At 34.0% G+C, this 22389-nt stretch overlaps 1 protein-coding gene across 1 annotated transcript in view; it reads left to right on the top strand.

The window, feature by feature from the left end:
• Positions 1 to 22389, top strand: part of LOC113508673 (la-related protein 1-like) — an 85260-nt gene that overhangs the window by 11056 nt on the left and 51815 nt on the right. The window contains exons 3-4 of the mRNA XM_026891754.1: positions 13109 to 13214; positions 13669 to 13748. Coding sequence (XP_026747555.1) covers positions 13109 to 13214; positions 13669 to 13748 — 186 coding nt within the window. The remainder of the gene's footprint in view (positions 1 to 13108; positions 13215 to 13668; positions 13749 to 22389) is intronic.

Raw genomic sequence — 22389 nt, 5'->3', positions numbered from 1 at the left:
TTTTGCAACTTTGCATTACACTCTCAGGTCTTTATTGATGGGGGTAGCTTTTACCATAAAGCCTTTATCAAACCAGACCAATGCAGAGACCCAAAACTTCAGGTCTCTGCATTGGTCTAGTTTGAGACCCTTTGTTTTAAGAAAGATACAAAAAAAGTCTGCTATTCAAAATCAAAGGCTAATTGATATGCCTGTAGTGTTTGGACACAAGAAACGTTACACTAGCAAAAGCTTACTGTATGAGTCATCCACACCATACATGTCTATATTTAGCTGATCGTTAGATTTTACATAATAGAAAAATGAATGTCAAGGTTACTTTCACTGGTTCAACGATTTTGTTTTATCTACAAATATTTCGTTGGAGTGTTTATGTAATGTATAAGCTTCGAAAGCTGGTAAGCGGTTGATCCCAAATGTCTGTTTTCATCTTTGATGGGCGTTGTGTTATTAAAATTCTGACAACCAGTCGTACTGGAAAAACCATTCAGGATCAGGTTGTAGAAGTGATGCATTTTTTTCAAGAAAACACAACGTTTTAGCACCCTTAGTCTGTTATGGTATTCGGCTCATTGCAATATAGAATAAAGACTATGGAAATGACGACATCGTACATCATTTTTTTTACTGTATGTTTGGGAACATTTTTCGATCTCATAGTTCGTGATTTATTCCTAATTGAATTCAAAGTGCGCGCCTCGGAATAACAATGTCGGGTTTGTAAAATATTTGCGGCCTCATTAAACACGGTGCCAAATATTTTTTATTTGCACCTGTGTGCCGAAGTTTCATTGATTTGTCATTTACGTTTAAAAAGTAAAGGTTTTACGTTGTCATTGATTTTATTTAGGAATTATTTTGCATGATAACTGAATTAGAATATTTTGGGTGGAGCGGAATCTTATTAAAAGTAGAAAAAATCGGCCTCTAAATAATAAGAGTCGACGGCTACCGAGGTCGGTACCAGAATGACTTAGACGAGTACCGCGTAGGCTAGATAGGCTTTTAAGAAAACCCTCCGGGTGAAATACGGGCTGAGAAAAAAGATCGATTTTCCCTATCCAGATCTATACTAGTTTGACCTAGTTTGCTAAGTTATTGATTCCACACTGTCCACAATATATTCAATTACGTACTTGTATCCTACTTATATTATAAACGCGAAATTTTGCATGTATGCATGTTCCTCTTTTACGTATAGACTGACTAAGACGAAACTTGCTATTCTCATAGTTAATAACCAGGAATAACACAGGATGGTTTTTATCCCAATTTTATTTTCGCGTAGGAACATTTTTTGTAACAGGAGGGCCTGCGGGCAACAGCTAGTTGCACATGGATGAGAAGTGATACAATTAACCTAGAAACATTAAAATACAATTACTGACATAATATGATCTTTGAAAAGCGTCTTCACTGAGAAAATACATGCGAAACCTAGACCACAGTCACCTCTCACGGTTTCAATGCGTCTTATAGTTGTACTTTTTTCCTCGTTCTTATCGGATCATCGATCTAAAGATGCATGTTAAGAGATTTCTCATTTGCATACTCTGTGATTTGTTAAGAAATTCCTGCTGTTGCAATATTATTTAGAAATCTCTTCTCAGTCTATTAATTAAATTATTAGTGCCGAACTTCATCTATGGCAGCTTTACAATTGAAATTTCATTTTCTCTCGTTTTCGTTTCTATCGTGTAAATTCTCCAAATGTCATCATATGATACCCAGTCTCTGGGCTTTCAAAGGGCCTTTTTACATATTCTTTAAACATACACATACTATTGAATTTGCATACGTTTTCCTATGCCAACTTTGACCTTGCTATATCGATTGACAGATTCAGCCTATAATTACGCATTTGTAATGTTATATTCATTGGCCGTCGATTTTATCGATTAGGAAAAAAAAATCTATTTTTAGGACTCTACTTCAAACTTTGGTAACGATTTCCCTTTTACGGGAAATAGATGGATGAGTTACAATCAATAATAATTTACCTCACTGATAAATAAAAAAGAAGGGCAAAAGATACCTTATTTTTAGAATAACTATCGTGAGAATGATTCATTATTAAATGATGTAACGGTTTACTCACGCGTATTTATCGGGGTAGCCCGACTAGTTTCGGACCCAACCGGAGTCCTTAATCATGAGCAGACGCGGCGGGATCGCGAGTCGAAACTAGTCGTGGGTCCGAAACTAGTCGGGCTACCCCGATAAATACGCGTAAGTAAACCGTTACATCATTTAATAATAAAAGATACCTTGTTTCCATTTCTCCAATAAACTCTAAATACTTTAAAATATATGAAATTTAAAAAAGAACTATTTGAAGGTAAATTATATTCTAAACAGGATGTTTACAAGCATTACGATATTATTACATCACTTACGTTATTTAGTTTAACAACGGATTCCATTTGGCTTTGAGCCAACACCCGAACTCAGTTCTTGAATTTTGTATTTTTCTCCACACGTTTCGGTATTCTTTGTAATTGTCTTCAGCTGAAATTGGTCGGAATTGTGGTTCTTGATTCTTTGAAGCATAATTTGTAAAAGGTTAATTCTGCTGAGAAAATGATAATATACCTATACATGTTTTGAATAGTTCTCTATTTGATGTATATAGTATTTCTGGATTTACGTAGAGATTATATTCTGTGTAATTTATGTCTATTATCTCGATACGATTTTTAGCCATTACTCCCGATAGTAAGATAGAGAACAAATGATCATTGTGTTGATCTTTGACACTGGTAGAACAATGTTTTCTAGGTTTAATTTTTTCTTTCCAGGTAAGATTATCGCTTTAAGAAACTTATTGTTGCTGAGTAGATCCAACCATCCATCCACTAAATCCATTTCACCGTTTTACATACGAGCTTTTTCAGTTTCATTGCCCTTTGCATCGACGATTACCTTTTTCCGTCGTTATTCGGAAAAATATCAACACAAGACAGATCTATGTATATTGAAGAGTAGTCTGTCTCTCTTTGTTTAAAGGTATATTTTTTCACAAAGCCTAAAAGCTATTGTGGTGTATACGAGTAGTGACGTAAAGGCCTTGGTTTGTATTGTAAAAAAATGTAACACATGATGTCTGTATCATTAACGATTTCAATGGCTTCTTTCGTGTCTAGGTTTCATTTTTCTCGTTCAGCAGTGTAGGTTTTGAATTGGATCGCAATGAAAGACTAATTTAATGAGTAGAATTTTTGATCTGCTTTTGCATGGTTTGATTTGACAATATGGCATCAAATGTGTGATGTAATTGTAAAAGAAAAGTCTTCGTTTCTTTTTAGCCTCCTAAGAAGAGGTTTTTTTCAAGGTACTAAACCTTAGTTAAGCTACTTCTTTCTATTTTTTATTTAAATTTATTAAACATTACAAGTTTCCAATGGCGGACTTACTGCATGAGAAATTATTACCAGTCAACCATAGATTATGTTGGTTAGCAAAATTATCAATTGCATTGTAAAATAATAAAGGAACATGATATAATCTTTTGTTCAAAAACTTGAATAGACTTACGTTGCAAGTTTGCAAGGTCGACATTCAAAATACCGAAGATACAATTTTATTATTCACAATATTGCAATCGACTGTTACCTTTATAATACATTCATAGAGAGATCTATTCCACTTCCGTTGCAATGATTGCTCGATTGTAGAGTTGAGTTTAGGTGCAGATCTAGGCAGTAAATAATTTCAAGTGAATATTTTAGTTTTCTATTGGTATATGGCGGAAGTGTTCTTATATTTCAAGGCTTATGTTTCCTGATAATCGTTTTCTTATCGATTGAAGCATCGTGCTGCTATGTGCTGATTGAGTTTCACAGTTTCTTCTCCAGAAAATTGGGAAGTCAAAATTTTTGAATCGGCGATGTGTCTTTTACTTCATTGATTTCCAAAAAGTGTTTTGTAGTCCGTGTCTCATAAAAACACATTTAGATATCTAAAAATTAATCATGGGGAAGCACACGTGAAATTTTTTCAAGAGTATGTTAAGTCACGTCAGAGACCTACAGGCTTAAACTTTGACACCAGGTGGTGAATCAACAAAATAACATAAAGAATACCTCTTTCAGATCTAAGATAGTCTATGTTTCGGTTTCTATCATTAATTTCTTAGGATTATTCTACTTTGTCATCTTAACAGTGACGAATTATAGTTTCTGAAACACTGACATACATAATGCTAAATATAATATCATTGAATTATTTCAGCTTGTTACTATTTGTATAGGTGTTTAATTTGAAAAGAATTTTCCGTATTTTACTACGAAACGTGTCATATTAAATACAAATTTATTTGCTTATTTTCTTTTAAGAAATGTGGTAAGGTCGTTAGTTAAGAGGTACCTGATGACGTCATTACTTTACATGAGTGTAGTATGCACTTGACGAATCAATGATAATGACGAGATTGAGTATTAGATTTATTTATAACAATGATGTAGGCTGATTAGGAACGAGTACTTACTGGTCCAATCAAAAGACTACTAGCTGATCTAAACGTAGCATGGGATAAGGCTAGCGTTATTCAAGCTATACCAACATTACGAAACGAAGTCTTGTTGCCAACCTTAGACTGAATTACTAATTCCTTTCCCATTGATTCACAATTGCACTGATAAGGCGCTGATAAGCACTTCCGGGATGTTAGTATTAGTACATTTCTACGGTCATACACTTTTTAGTGTTTATTTTTAATTGATTGTGTTATAGTAAATGTTTTGAAATGTAACGAGGCCATGTTTACGTGTGAAGGAAAACTGTTATTCCTCTGAATGAAACTGTTTTGTCGGCAATTTGTCGCAGATCATCCCTACGTCATAACACACAAAATGGTTTCGTTTAAGACGTAAGGCATTTAAAAAAAAAAAACGACTCCCTAACCTAAGGAATTTCTTCGGAAAAAAATTCTGAGTGGCAGGATTTTCCACATGGCTCAAATCACATACACAAGACACCCAAACTCGACAAGCTTTCATGGATCACATTTAATAAATGCTTTTCCTATGCGGGGATCTAACCCACGCCAAGTTGCGCACAGTGGCTTCAGCGGGGTGACAACAAAACAGTTGGAAGACTGTCATGTTACTATTTTGTTGCCAGTAAGCGGCGGAATCTAAGATGCTTTAATAAGTAGTCTTCTATTTGGTGCCTGATGATAATTTCTATATTACTACATTTTGATCGCTTGATATTTTCTTCCCAATTTGATGTACCATGCTATTAGTAAAACTCCTGAATGGAATCATCATTCTTAACCCAAAAAATTATCGAATGGGTCAGGTCTTGTTCTTCTTACTAATAACTCAATACTTGTCTTTTCAAAGACTTATTTTAGAATTCTAGCAGTTAACAGTCTCCACACGATTCAAGCATAAATAAAAATTTAATTTAAAGGTATAATGCAGCAGAGCGCATCATAGAAAAAGTCTTGGTATTCACATTATACTACCATTTGAGCTTGATAGATGGGAAACTTTATTAAAAGCATGTGAATTGCTTTATATATTAGTAAAAAGATTAAACATGTTATTGGATCAAGTACATAAAATCTCATATTCTAAACACTTGTTGATGTTCTTGAATTAATACTTGTCTTTTCATTCCACTTAATTAGATAGAGATAGCATGATATTTAAAATACAACGGCATCATCATCACCTAATCCTTAAAACCACTTATAACTCTGATGTCAGCTTAACCGCTTATTTGACATCTATATATTTTTTTATTGATTTAAAACACTTCTGGATCAAAACCTTTTCGTGTTAACTGGCGAGAATATAAAAAAAGTTTAAACTTTTAAAACCTCAGTTAGGAGTAAATAACTAGCTGATTACGGGGTCCTTGAGTTGATATCGAATTCTTGATAAGGAAGTCATCGATCACGGGCGTTTAAAAACTTTAGATTGTGCTATTACTAAAGATTTTACGCTTCGCTCAACTTACAGTATTTAGTTCACGCCCTGATTGAAAACTGAGCTCTTTAAGATCATATTAAGATATGATGATTACCTTGAAGTAAATTAGTCTTCAAAAAGAATTCTTATCATGTAGACAAAGACTCGTGTTATGTCTGCCAAGTACTACCTAAAGATAAAAGAAAATGGGATCTCATTTTGTTTTCGAACCCACTACCTTCGGCACGTCATTCGGGCCCACTAACCGCTAAACTAACAGGCCATTCTGAAATTGAAGAACCGTAGAGCGTAAGTATTGGAAGGTGAGAAAGTTCTCTCCAAAATATTGCCGTCTTTGTCTCACACACCGTGCGCGTATACTTCCATCTCGTTCAAACAATCGTCTATCTCTTTTATCGGCGGCACTGTACTAAATGCTATCTTAAGTTATCGTAAAACCCTAAAAATATTGTGTAGATAATTTATTGTTTTTACTAGATTAGTGTGTCAGTAGTGCTTCTCAGATTTATCTTGAAAACGACAGGTCAAAGTCAAAAATAGTGACGATATCGTAGCTGTTTTAGATTTATTTACTAAACATTAAAATTTAGTATTTTTTATCAAAGTTATGTTATGTCTTTCTTAGTTATGCTAAGTCTGTGAGTACACGTGATTAATTAAGACTCCAAAGAAGAAGGTTGAAGCTTTAATTACAAGGATCTCCACGTTAGAGGGCGCTGCACTGACATGCTACTAGCTCTTTCACAAAAACGTTTTTTGTAAAGAAACAAAATTGGTGTAATTTAGATTGTAGAAACATTTAATTCATACAAATAGCCTGTTTTAGATCTTACTGCTGAGTAAAGGCCTCCCCCGAGATAATCTGTCATCTTTTGCGATTTCTGGCCACGTGCGGCCTGCGTATTTGACTAGATCGTCACACCACCTATGGCACTTACCACATTCGACACCTTCGGCAGTACCTACACTAAATGTTAATCGTTTATTCAACATTTTGTACGAACAAAATATTTGTTTTATAATTTTTAAAATACTTGTTGGTTTCTTGGTATTTCAGAGCATTCTAAAATAGAAAATAATAAAACCCATTGTTTAAGTTTCTGTTTTGTTCGTACCCTTGTTGGCCTACGAGGGACTAAAGTTGGAAGGGGTTGTTTGTTGATGACGTCACTACAAGTTTATAATAAATCTAATTTTATAGTTTACCGTTGGTTGTGTCTAATTAGATTGCCATTAAAAGCAAATTGTTAATTAGTTGCCAGAAATTGAAGTAGATATGCAAAACTAACTGTTGATGTAATTAGTGGTTGGACAAGAGCTTAAGTTATATGTAATGTTTGTTTTTCAACAAATATATTTATAATAAGTTTTCCATATTCGTATTCCCATAAAATGTCCCGTTATCTCCAAGTTATTTTTAAATAACATACCCGCGACTAACGTGAACGAAAACTTAGTTTATTATTAAACCAAAACCGCTGAAACGAAATTTTGCTGTGATACAATTAAAAATATCGATTTGATTTTTAACCCAGTGCCTTAGCTATGTGTTCAAAAAGCAGGACGCTTGCTATCGTGGTAGCGAGAACCACACCGCTCACAGAGCTATGAGCTATGCTATGCCCTGAGCGCTCAGTTCCAACCGACTTCGTTACAAAAAGGTGCTTCATATAAATAGCGGTTTGTGAAACGTCCCTTGTGTTTCAAAACACCTGTTTAATGATACCACACGGCATGGGGTAGCATTTTATTGACCTTAACATTAACTTTTTTAAATTAAAGGGTTGTGGGTAGAGGAAATCACCAGTAAATTTCTTAGAAGTAATTGCGGATAAATTATGTAAAAACGTCTTGACATTCAAATTGCAGTAACGCTTGCTTTACTACTTGATCATTATGCTTTGATTCATTAATTATCAACATCATCCTTCGATCTTCGATCCATCGTAAAGGTATTTATGCTAGCATAAAGCGTTTTACTGATATTTTTAATTACACTAGTCCAAAAACGAGCTCTCTCTCATTCGAACGATTATTTCGAGGAATCAGATTGCATTAGGGCTGTACGTATTTGCGAACAAATAATACTTAGGGTCCGTACCCCCTGAATAGGGGAAAATATTATTAGCAGTGGAGCGAGACTGCCGTCGCCAATTTTAGTGTTTGTATTTCATGTAGTAGTGTACGATTGCTGATTAATTTTGTGAGTGTTTTAAGATTCTGCTCTTGAAAAAGGTAAGATCAATTTTGGACGATATGAAATCGTCTTGATAAAAGCTCCTTTTCCCAGTAGGTATCAATAATTGTGAAAGCGACAGCTTGTCTCACAACAGTACTGCTTTTAAAGAGATTCTAGCTTGAAGACAAGTAGATTCTCTTTACCAATAATCGATTATAATCCATTTAGGTAGTGTCGGATAACTCCGCATATTAATTCGAAATATCCCCACGATTTGCGGTGAGTTTTTTGGTTTTTACGTTCGATAAGTCAAAACGGATTCATAATGACCAATGCACCAGCAATTAGTAAATTACTTATGCAATCAAGATAAAAATCGTCATGCAAAACAATAGTTGAAGTGAGTTTTTTTATGTAAATGCAAAAGAAATCCGTTTTCCGCAGTACATTTTCAAGCGATCCGAGGTCGATTGAGTATCGTTCAGAAGTGTTTGTTTTATTCAAGCTGCTCGCTTTGGGCACAGCTCCAAATGGTGAGCTGAGGGCACGATTCAATGTCGATAATAGCTGAGACAGTTTGGTTTTAGTCTTGAGTTGAATGCCATAAGTGCATTGGTCTTTGCGAGTAGCCCGTCCCAGAAGCTTACATTGAAGTAACATACTCGTAAGCTTTAAAGATGAATGAAAGTTTGGAAACCATATAGTGCTCAAGGCGAAATTTATTCTTTCCCTTCTCGTTGCGATTAGTAAACCTTATTTTACATAAACTACACGCCAAGCAAAGGAGTTCAACTTGGTCTTTGCCAAAGATTTAGAATGGAATTAATGGTACAAGCATGGAATGGTCTAAGAATACTCACTTACCCTAGTACTAAGGCCATAAGGTTTTCTATAGTATGCCATAGAGACGTGCAGACGTTTTATAATTAATAGAATAAGAAGTGATATAAATTCCTGATGCTGCAGCTATAATCAAGGTTACAATAATCTATATTATGTAATACTAACTTATCCAAAAGATTTCGTCCGAAAAAAGTCAAGTGAGTCAGCGTCATTCGAAGTAACCACAAAAACTCTTTTGTGACATAATGTCATTGAACTTTATTTCTAATCTGAGTGACGATAGATTTATTTATAAGCTGTTATTAATTGAAATAATTCTAAAAAGTTTTTTTTATAAGGAATGCAGGACCATTCAGTTATAGTGAAAAGTCCACCTCCAAAGCTCGGATAAATTTTAATATGATACATAGTTATTATTATAAAATTATTTCTGACCAAATAGCGGTTTAAATTTATAATAAATACGCCTTCAATTTATTTTTCATTGTATACTAATATAGTTTTCTTAATTAAAAGTTAACCGTCGTCGTCGCCTGCGCAGGTGTCGATCCCACCTCGTGGCCTCCGAAGAAACCCGACAAAAACCGAAGTGCGCATCGCTTTTTATTTCAAACGAACTGAGATCCTGTAAAAAAAGTCTTCTTTTATTCATATTCGTGTTCTCTCTCGCTCTCTTTCGATTTTATATAGCTATCTTTTTTATACGCGATTATTCAGCGAGCTCTTGATCCGGTAAGATTTCAGTTACACGCGATCGAACGTCAACATTTTGGATCTAAATGAGTTGTTACAATAACTTACTTTGAGTTTAAACTTAGGACGTCAGGCGAACAACAAATTTTGTTAAAACAACAACCCGGTTTAACTAAAATAACAATACAGACAAAGTTGAGAAATACAAAGTTAATTGGTTTTAGTTATAATTGTTTGAACATCGAGGTTCGAATATTTTGTGTAACTAAAAATATTTTCAATGCTACTTTCACATTTGAAACTTTTAGATTAGAATGGGTTTAGTTAAATGTCTTAAACTATTCATAGTTACTAGAAAGCATTTCTACGGTCCTTATTTATAAAAAAGTCTTTCTAATTTATATCCCCAAAAAATGTTTAAAGGAATAGAAAAGACGAAAACGTTTTTTCACGCTGTCCCGCAGTTGGGCTCGTCAAAATCTTTATAAATTATTTATCCTCACCTTAGTCCGAGCTTTTAAAAAGCCATAAAGTAGCCGGTAAATAAGGTAACTATAAGTTTATAACAAAAAATAAGGGAATCAATCTCTTCAGGAGAGAACAAACTGAGATATTGACTAATTACAGCTATCATAATTCATTCTTCGTTTAGTTCAACGTCAATGCGATCCATCCCTATCAATTAAACCGAAAAGTTACCTAAAATTTATTTATTTACACTAAAACATTAATCACAAGTCACTGGCTCACACTAATCGTTGTCCAACCTAATTTGTATTCACTGTATTACTAAATCCAATGAGAAAATACTAAAACGTTATAAAGCAATAAATAACGATCGATGAAAACCCAATAAGTTCACAAGAAATTGCTCAATATTACTCCAGTTGACATTTCCAGGCAGTATGCTAAAAACCGGTTGATCAATTTTTCATTTTGCACATTTTATTTGATTTTGCACCTTATACCTATTTGACTAGAGATCGTTTTAGTATGCTGTCGTGTCGGAGTGTTGACATATTGGTTCGTTTCGCTTGGTCTAAGTTGATAAGCGGAGCGGGGCTAGTTTTTGTTTGAAGTTATAAAACTATTATTTTTAATTTCTATTCAGAATGAAAGGGAGTTCAGAGAAAAAAAATATGAAAGTTATTAAAAAAATCTTGTATTCGATAAGATTAAGAAAAAATTGAATTGATCGCGGTCGATTTAATAGTCGCCGTCGTACCATTATGTCTTTAATCCGCGACAGGACACCTAATTTAAAGCCTCAAAGCTATTTATGTATTTTGAAAACTGGTGCCATAGTCTACACCCAACCAGGTTTCGAATCATTGCAGTAAGCAGTAATATCTATAAGCGAATTTTTAAAGTCAGTCGATTAGTTTCAATGTGAATAGGTAACAAAATACACACTCGCTGTCCTGTTGGTCTAGTGGTTAGTGGCCCTGACTGCAATACCGGAGGTCGTTGGTTCGATTCCCACCCAGAACAACTGTTTGTATGATAAGCACGATATTTTGTTCTGTGTATGGATGAAATTGTAAAATTTACAAGTTTGATACTAGATGGCGTTGTGTAAAAGTTGTGTAATTATTATTATTACTCAAATGCATAAACAAACTTTAGTTTCCATACATGATAAGGCCTATAGTTAGTGAGTGCGATTGCGTGTGATACGATTCACTTAATTACCTACTAAACATTGTGTAGGTACTTCGTAAATACATCCACAAAGTAATTTTCCGCCATTCAGTCTACGCTATCTCTATACTTCACTAATAGAGTTGTCACAATTAGATAGCGGTTTTGCGGTTACCACTGCTCTATCGATTTCATTCCACGTTAATAATTATACAGAAATGTTATTTGATATCAGAATATTAAATTGAATAAACAAGTATTTAGATTCTATGAATATTTTCTCATGTTCTTACTTTTCAGAGGTCAGTAGTAGTAGTCAAATATTAAACTTTGAGTCATAGTGATAGTAAATCAACAAGATTTCGATAAACTTACGATAAGTTTGCGAGGCATTCAATGTTTCTTAAAGAAAAATGTTATTGGTTTATCATGTTACTAGCAAGTAATAAGAGTTATTTAAATTTAAAGAGAAAATAATTAAAATATACATTAATCAATATTTTTAATTATAAAAACCTGTATATTCTTATCACTTGGACCAAACGAACACGTTTTTCGATACAGTAAACTAGTTTTGATATCAGAACTCGATTTGGTAGCGTTATTTAAAAAATAATTGTTCTTGAGACTTTAACTAAGTGAACATTACATTGTTGCTTATAATTTTACATTTAATTAATTCGGCTCACCAACTCTTGAGGTAAAACTACCTTTTGCGGATAGATGGCGCTCACGCTTTCAAAATGTAATCGATTTTAAGATAATTGTGGTTAGGTTTTCTTTATTTAAAGGTTTTTGATTAGTATGATACCTATTTGTCTTCTTTCTAGTTCTGTTTTTTTTACTAGATTGTCCTCGTCAATGGAGTTTTATTACTTTTATTTGGTACTCGTTTAAAACATTTTTTCTCTAAGTTCAAGCCCTTTTGGTCCAATTCTGTTTATGCAATGTATAATTAACACAACGATACGTCCTAACGAGACCCTAAAAGTTAAGTTTTTTTCTAATCACACCTACCTATTACAAATCTCGTATCTTCTTATATATAAAATGAATCGCTGTTCGTTAGTAACTATTTTAGTCTCTAAATATTCCTGGAAGTCCAGGAAAGGTTTAAATGGTGATAAAATCTAGAAAAATTGCAAAAAAAGCATTGTTTCATATCAACTGTTAGGCGATACGTAGTTCGCTGGGACAGCTGTATTCAATAAAAAATACCAAATGAAAAAAAAAACAGTTTTACGTATTATTTATAAGAAGTTATCGATCGAAATACCTATCAAGGAAAATCGTGTTTGAATAAATGAAGTACATTTACTTATTGGAAAATACTTGTACGACCCGTATGGTATTTGTTGATAAGTATGTTGGTTCAGGGAAAGAACCTGCACTTGCGGCAAGAAGGTTGAAATATGGATTGTATTTTAATACGGATAAATCTGCGATTCTATCCCTCTAACTTTTTAGAGATTTCAATAATAATGCTCCATAATGATACTAAGCTCAAATATAGAACAATGAAATAAAAAAATATTTTTTGGAAGAGTCTGTATAATTAGGCATAACTATAATACGTAAATTCTTATTTTATTTATAAACTATCCCTGTTCTGCTCCTGGACAACCATTTTTTTTCCTGTTTCCCCGTAAGCTTTTCCTGCAAATCCAAAACCCTGTTTTTCAATAGATAATTTGCGAAGAAGGGTTTCCATGAGTTTGCCTCTCTTTAAGCTACTCTCATGTGCCTGATCAAAGCCACTCTGTAATTACTACACGATGGGATAGACTTTAATTTCCGTTCTTATTGTCATCAGGTCCGAGGCGGCAGTACGGGCGCTCCGCCGCCAGCGGCACCAGCTATGATCGAACAGGAGAAGAGGTCGCCTCTACAGCCGCAGCAGCAGGGCAGAGTGCAGCCAGGTATAATTTCAGATATAGTTATCGAGATTTATTAAAACGACAAACAATAACTAGAAAAACTTAATTTACTTGCTTACTGCGTTTTAATGCCCATACACCCATGTCCTCTAGTGAAAATATTTTTTCTATAAAATAGTTTAGTACTTTTTCCCACGTTTTTATACACTCACTTTTCTTGTTTTTTTGTCGTTCCGGTTGGATTTTCGCAACAAAATTTTGAGGCACTTCCCGATAAGCTTGCAGGCTGATATTTACAGGGCAGCTTCAAACCCGAAGACAATACAATTTACAACTATAAAAACGGTTGGGTCTATTTTGATGAAATTAAATGGAGTGACATTAAAAAACGTGGGTTTATTATAATTGAGTAGTAGTATTCGAAAAGGAAAAACTCCTAACTTCATTTTACAGAGTATGCGAAGGTGATTTTTTTTCTTTTTTTTTTCGTCCACAGAACCCCCTGTAGTCAGCGTACCACCACCTCCAAAACCAGCGATAGTCAAGGCACCGAAAAATGTGAAAGTTAATCAAAAGGTAAGTCATTATATTAAAAACTCACAGCCACATGCAAAAACGGCACTTAGACAAGTAAAGTTTCAAAGTTATTGTCTCAACATTTCGCTTCACAGCATGAGGGATAGGGGCGCGACATTTTACCATGCGTCTGCTGTGCGTCGTTCTTGCATGCAGCTGCTAAACTATCACCCTTCACTTTCGAAGGTTGATTTAAAGAAATGCCCTTAATATAAACTGGTATTATTTTAATATGGAATTTTACAAGTGAGTTTTATATGGTTTTTAGCAGATTAATACGTTGGCATTGAGGAATTATTTACGGCATTTTGGGGTTCCGTGACTTGGATTATATTACGTTACTGCGATAATTTATTAAAAATTAAATCCTTTGTAAGTTACAAATCCCTTAAATATGAATCTGAGTGTATAACGGTAAGTCGAAGCTGGAAAAAGGAATAAATTGAGAAGAAGATACATAAGAGGTATCGCCATCATAATCTCGCATGAGGTAACCAGTCTTTGATACCAGACAAAATCATATAATCACAAATTTAAAAAAAGACTTTATTTCTTATCAAATCCTTGTACATCAAGGCCTGTGTAAGGAAAATAAAAAGTTTAACTTAAAAGTACCAATTTGTCATCGTAATTTAATTTTAATCAGCACGTATTTCTCTCGAGTTTTGTATTTTTTGCTGTAATTGAATTGATTTTTCGCTTTGTTTTACATTGTTTTTTTTTTTCGATATGGATTTGTGCATATTATATTTACGAATTTACTGACCGATGTATCTAGATAGCAGTCGATTGTGGGTGCGACAACCGTTTATGCTGCACTCTCTGATCCCACACTCTGATAGCTCTGACGGAAGCTATGCTATGGAAGCTCAAGAGATGTTAGCCCATCAAGATGGTTAGATACATACGGCATTACTTTTAAAATGTTTTTATTTTTTATTTTTTATGTAAGCAATTATCACATTATACAATTCTAACGCTACGTCCAATGCCACGCTCCTTACAACGTACCAACCATGTAATTTTACCATTTCTATGTCGTTAATATAGTTTTATCCAGTATTTTTATAACGAAGTCTTAGGATAAATCTTTGTTTGACTTTGTTAAACAATTGGTACACAATATTCTATACTGGAGGTTGCGAAATAAAATACAATGTAGTAGCAATATGTTGTCTATTTGTGAACGCTACCGTTCAATAACGGTAATTTCTGGATAATATTGAAATATCTTGAAGAATCTTAATTCTTGATGGAAACTATATTGACACACACGGACGCGTTAATCGATGAACACCATATCGTTTTTTTCGGTGGGGGTTAAAAATATCAGTTAAAGTACCTCAAAATTATTTTGCGTCACACAAATTAGCATTTAAGCAGCATCTAGTAATCGGTTCTGATATGCTATAATATAAACCATGATTGAGTAGTGATTCAGTGTTATCAGCGTCTTTAGCTGTCGATCGAGCGAAGATCCAACCTATGTCACAGCACGAATTATCGTCAGTGTCAGGTTCCTGACGATCTCCTCAACAAGTTAATAACTCAATGCTGTCGGCTGTAAGCCTAAGTTAAGCGTAAAAGTTAAAATTAAAACCTAGGCGTTACTAAGCAATCCATGAAATAAGAATATTTATCAATACACTCGAAGTTTCATTTTTATACGAATTCTTCGAAAACTTTGTTACAATGTAAATTGAACTGTTTCCCTCTTGCAGTAGAGTTTATTTTTGTTCTTTCGAACTTTTGTCGTATGGTTCGCTTGTACTTGACGTGATTGTAGGGTGCCATTACGTTTTCTAGGAAATCGGAGACGAGATTTTATGTATAAGCAGTATTTTGGCTGAATGTAATAGTCTTAATGATAAAGAAGGTTGAAACGCGCGTGCTTTATTCAATCTTTGGAAGGGCGACCTTTTGACTAGGGGTCACAATTCCTAGTCAAATTATTGAAGGAGGTCTGAGGGCTGTCTTCAAAAGTACGGGAATAACACTGCTTTTTGACAAATGACATGATTCTCACCTCCGTCTAGCTCATTTGAGCGATTCGTCAACTCAGACTTAGCATTCGCTGAACGATCGAACTGTTCAAGCGCTCTGTAAAATATATCGTTCAGTGAGATTTGGTGAGACTCAGTCTTCAGAACACAACTTGAATTACGTTTCGCGAATACTTATTTTCATATAGCCTGCGTCTTACTGTATAGCATTCTTCTCATTTGACTCAAGACTGTTCTGTCTTAGGCCTCTTCAATCAAATGCTCTAAGATCTTCAATCTTAAAGGTCCTACATGACTGGAATCAGTCAGAGCGCGGTTCCAAAAATCCTTTTGATTATCCTATAAATTATGTTTGACGTCGTCAAATCCCGGTGGTTGTACAAGAAGAATATCGCCATTACTTTACAAAAAAACATACAATGATATATTTTTACGTTTCGCTTGCTTTTCCAAATGCCTGGAAAACAAGTGTGTTGTAACATAACAATGTATCCTAGCGTATGTCAGTCTTAGATGTCAAATGAACAAAACAGGTAAACATTATTTACAGCAATACTATTGACATTTAAATATATGTGCCAACAAATTATAAACGCCAGACGATAAAGTATCATTATTTATTTAATGTTTGTAGTTATTGAAGAAACTATTTTCGTTGACTATGAAAATATTCACAGTTCTTGGCTTTCAAAATCGTTTCATTTTTAGAAGTTGGGAAAAATTAAGTGAGGTAGAAAAGGATTGGATTTTAAGGTAACGAGAAGAAGGAAAGAATATTTTATTCTACGTGGATGGCATTCCTTTTGGAAGAATGACGTGTGAAAAGTGGCGCCGGTTCGGACCCCACATATTTTCGCACCATCAATTGTGAGATTCACAAATGCTCGTTTCAAGTCCGAATGACTTAAACATTTGTGATTTGTGGTAAGGATTAAAATGTTAGGTCAGTCTTAGTTTATGATAAGTCTTTTAAGTTGCAAAGCAGAACTTGATCTGCAATGGTCAGTCTAGTGGTCTATATACACACGTATATATTAGATACAACCATGTCGCAATATCAACGAGAATTTTTGTATAATATATTTGGGACTGTCTCACAATTACTTAATATCAAGGCCACAACGCGAGTTGCTGCGCAAAAACAAGTTTCAATTGAGCTACGTGTCGTACAAGTTGTTGTTTAATAGTGATGGGCTGTATCGATTTCGATGTCGATGTTTTTGTTAATCAATTCGGAATTTGTTTATCGATATTTAAAAATCTTATCTATTTGTCTTTAAAGACGGAGATTATACAAAGTACGTGATAAAACGTGGGTAAATAATCCATGACAAAAACAAAAAATACATCCTTTATCTTCAAGTGCAATATCAAAGAAGTGGAAATGTTTAAGGATAGTTATGATTATTTTATGAGATTCAATATTTATTCTCTATTCTGAAATGACAAAATAACACTTACGTAAATTACGTTTTACAATTATATATTCACTATTCGTTATTGCTAGTTTTACCAGAATTTAAATTAGAAAGTTATGTATAAAAATAAGTTCGAAATCAAATAGGTCTGATATCATTACGGATTCAGGCGGCCAAACGTGGTTTCTTGTAACGAGTAAGTTTAATATTCAATCCAGTAAATGAGAACTATCTTACTTATCGATTTATTGTGATATGATGATGTGGCTGCGACCTTGAATACTTTTCACATTTAAGTGCTATTGAGTGAGTCTTAAGAATTTTCAATCGTTTTAATGTTAGAGAAAGAAAGAATGGAGAAATAATTTTCTAGAATTAACTGATGAAGAGGAATTGATAACTTCAAATAGGAATACATAGTACATCAATACTTCAATTATGAGTAACAATACACGAGAAAACAAGCTCTAAAATTATACGTTATGCTAGATTTAATATTATTTTTTATGTTATCAATGTTGCGAGTCCGTTTAATCAATTAGTCGGATTTTAATGCACATGAATATGTATTTCTTTCACAATAATCAGAGCATTAAAAATATCACCTAAGAATCGCTGCGATATAAACAAAATTAATGCTGACCAGCGAACCGAGAATAATCGAAACGATTCGATTCGCGTCCTATTGTAACGTGTCGCCTCACTACTAGTCGTTCGGCAAACGTCGGCACGGGCGGTCGCGCGCTCGGCGCGAAATATAAATAAAGATTTAGATATTCGAATAAACAACATTCTATTTATAATTTCCAAAGTAAATTCATTAAGAACTTTTAATTCCATCGAAAAAGTGATTTTCAATAGTGTAAAGTTTGAAGTTTTGAACAGTGTTGAGTGTGAAACTGGTATAAATAAGAAATGTATGGGTTTTTATTGCTTTAAATTCGTTCTGGTGACACATATCGGGTTTTAATTGTTATTACTTTAGTTTTGCGTATATTTTTACAACGCCTTGTTGTCCAGCGGTTTGAGACCGTGTGATTAATTGAATGCACGATAAGAGTGGTGTTAAACATTGTATTTCGTACTGCGTATATGGGAGATGCGAGGTTTAACAGGGTTCTATGTTCACGCCTGAACGATTGTGGTATGAACAAGTGTTGTTTTTTGATTTTGCGTTTCACTGGTATACCCAATGGTGGTGATACACTGGATCATTTCCTCTAACATTTCCTTGTCATGTAAAATTCGCGAATAGTCGACGCTCGATTTGGCGAAATGCTCGGAGTGAATAAGCATTTACCTTAACACTTCGTTAGAGAAATATCGGACTTCAAAGCACTTCACCTATTCTACATACACCTATACGTAAGGCTTGATGAGACTACGACAAAAAATAATACAAAAAAAAATCAAGTTTCCCTCTTTTTACAAGTAAATGCTCTTATGTAGCCACCTATGTTGTTAGCGACGGATGGAAACACTTTTCTTAATTGATCAAGTAATCACAATTAACAAAATAATTAATCCCTTCCTACTCCTAAGATGATAGACCTAACATTTTATGTGAGGCATAAGTACTTAAAGTTTTGTATTTGTTGTGGAACATTTACTTTCTTTATAGGGACAACGGGACATGTGATCACGTTAAGTATACAGGAATATTTGCCTTACAGCGCTATCTGACTGACCTTATTGTCATTAAGAAAGCACAAATAACTGAACTAAAAAACTGTTAAAGTGTTCATCCAGGTTTGAATCCTTGCAAACGATAAGAGTCACTAAATAGGTATGCAGTACACAACAACTCTTAACGTTGACATAAAAATCACGAGAACCCAGTTTCTAAGAAAATAAGACCACCTCGACTAATAGGATTCTATTATCTCCATTTTCCTTAACTTAATCAGACTAAGCTTATAATAAACTAAGGACATCCAATAAATATTTCATAAATAATAGCACTTACCTGCAATAATATGAATACTTCCTCAAGACTTATCAAAATTGGATTTATTATTCGATTAAAGGATAAACATACGCCAGCTGTTTGAAAGATATCGTGCCGAAAATAAGAGCTTATAAACTAGGAAACTTGAGGGAGGTCTATTTTCAATAGTGAATCGCGATCTAGGCTGAGTTTTAATGCTCAAGCTTTAAGAAAGATTCAATATCTCTGCGGGTCCCTCATCTTTCGCATTATTATCCCAACTTTGCTTTGATGTTGTTTATATTTAGGTACTACTTTTCTAATTTTTCAATATTCAAACCTCTCCTTCATAGGAAGAGGTCAGATGTGCTGCGTATTTACCCGTTTAAAATACCAGTCTGTTACGAATTCTCCGACCTTGGTCTCCGATGCATCATTAGCCCAGGTGAAGCCCCCGCGTAATAACGAACTCGTGTATGATCATAGTCGTTTATGCATGAAATTACTTGTTTGCGATCGTGTTTTTAGTATTACACAATTATATGTGCGTTATTGAATTCTAGAAAATGTTTTTTATATGTTTCCTGTCGTCCTTCATCAGGAATTATTACTTGAGAATAGATTGATTGATGAGCATTACTTATTGTAAAAATCTCGAAAATGTTCTCAAGTTTTGCAGTCAATTTAGAACGGTTCTTCAATTTATTGTCATGTGTAAATGATATAGGTCAGTAATATCATGAATTGTCCTCAAAACCTAGCGATTATATTCACCTAAGTTAATCAATAACGTCACACAGATAGAATCAAAGAAATATCTACCACTCGTATACTTTACTGGTTCAGTCCTAACTGACTTAATTTCCTTTTACGCTACGATCCCTTAGTTTAATGCCTGCAGGGAGCAATATCTGTCTCGAGGGACTGATAAATTGAAACTTGCCGTAATAGAAGGCCGTCTGAACTCTGAATCAATATTGGTATTCATTTTCAATAGCTCACCAGTGACTGTACTATTGATGATCCTTTTTTAGGAGTACAGGAGTATTTGTGTCGGTCATAGCACCGTTATTTTGATTGGACATAGTACCCGTGAGTTGAATCATAGCCTATTTTCAAATAGTGAAGAATTGAGCTTTGGTCTCCATGCTAGCCCAATGCGGGCTGGCAATTGCAGATCCAGCTTTCCTAAGATGTGTTTTCACCGTTTGCCTGTCTCTACAGCCAAACATTCAAAGAGGCGGCAGCCTTCCTATTGCAAAATAATATAACAGCTCAATTCGTTGTATTGAAAAACTGATCCGCATATCATATGGAAACCTTAAACAGTACAGTCATTTAATAATTTTGATCATATTAAAAATATTAAATAATGAAACCACAATATAATTTGCACTACTTAACCACTATAATATTATATATCTCAACCCAGGATACAATTTTTATATCTCAACCCAGTGAATGTGAGTGCAAGACAAATATTGCAATATTGAGATTTATATCTTCTTGATGATAATTATATATTTTACGGCTAAATTCCCTTTTTACTCCTTCATATAATATGTATGTTGTATCGTCTTGTACTGCACTATTTTTAATTCACCGAAAAGAGCATTTCTAATATTAGACTCCTCTGCAGATGTATTATTAAATTGCATAACGGAAAAATAAACCATCTACAATCTTGGCACAGAGAACTGCGTGCAAATATCTCAACGATATATTATCAGATAACGTACATATGTGTTACAAAATTGATTACGTAAATGATTTTATCACGAAAAGAACAACAATTATCTTTTCAATGATTTACTCACGTTTTTCGACTTGTGTTCGATGACACCTGATTTTATATGTGCAAATGACGCTATTGTCATAACAAGTGTTCTGTAAGAAGAAATTTAACCAGGTAAATGGTTTTCATAAAGATCTTAATAATATAGACCGACGGGAATCATTCAAGTGTATACAAGTAGACCTGATAAATATTCATGAGGATATGTCAATTTTAATAACCGAAATATCACGGAAAACGTCAAAGGAATTTACCCAAATTAAATCCATAGCTGAATGATTTCTTTCTGGTTTAAATACATATTGTAGTGAGTGCTTTTAATAGACTCCTTAAGTGTCTGACCGTGCTGATGTAATTCTTTAGTTTATAGTAAAGAATATTATGTTAAATTCTTTTATCCTCTATCTAGCTTCATATGTCTTATTACCGTTTTCTTATTTTTGGGCGATTGTGTAACGTGAATACTAAATGAATTTCTATCTCAATAAAGTATTTCTACTTTCTCGTAACCTTCAAAATTCAATACATTTTTTGGATTTACTCTACCAATTCGTCTTTTCAATGATTGATCCCACATTGACCACATTGATGCGTTGTAGCCATCTGTCACACAGTCATTGCTTGTTTGCTCTTTCCTGCAGTATAACTTCAGTTTTGGAGATACTTGTTCAAGTAACACTATTCTTTCTTACACTTATTCATTAACGTAACTAACATTAGTAATGCATTAAATTTTCACATCCCTCAGGAAAACTACCAGTTTATCATCTAAATCCAAAATAAAAAGTCCACTTTTACACGTATCTCTTCCGCCAAATGATAACGATTTAACAAGCATGGATATTCAATGTTGCAATAATTGTTTTGTTGCTTCGTCTATTACCTGGCGCCTTGTCTTTATACCAGCGATTATACGTGAATGATAATGCTATCTATCAAATATATCTGATATGTGTTTATGTTAATATGGCAGACGACCTTGAAACTACTTACGTGGAATTATCGTCCACGCGGTTTTGCCTCGCGATTTGCTCAGACAGAACCGTATTCGTTTTACATTTTAATATTTGATTATTTATCCTGGTACGGACGTTTTTAAATCGTTGAAATATGTTGGGTGATTTATTTGGGTTTACGAACGATCAAGTTCATATGGGCTTCACCATTTTGCGCTATGACACTTGGTTCCTTGCCTTCCGAATCTATTTTTATCCTATTTGTCATTTAAATACTTAGCTTTCTCTCTTTGGAATTGGTAATATTTGGCGAGATCTTATAAGATTTCCTTCTCTTTTACAATTATGTTTTCTTAGTTCAACTATACGACAAAAGTTACCCATTCTTCCGTCTAATCCTTGTTTTCCATAATTCCAAGTGATATTCAAAGCAACCTGTTGCTCCATAATTTTATAGTTCATCACTTATAATGCGATGCGGCTGTTCCATCTGTAATAATTCGAAAGGTCAAATTACTTAGAGTTCAAGGTCCTATTTAAAT

Source organism: Trichoplusia ni, chromosome 3 (assembly GCF_003590095.1).
Source record: "Trichoplusia ni isolate ovarian cell line Hi5 chromosome 3, tn1, whole genome shotgun sequence".
NCBI lineage: Eukaryota > Metazoa > Arthropoda > Insecta > Lepidoptera > Noctuidae > Trichoplusia > Trichoplusia ni.
The sequence above is the reverse complement of the archived record's forward strand: the minus strand, read 5'-3'. Positions and strand labels throughout refer to the sequence as shown.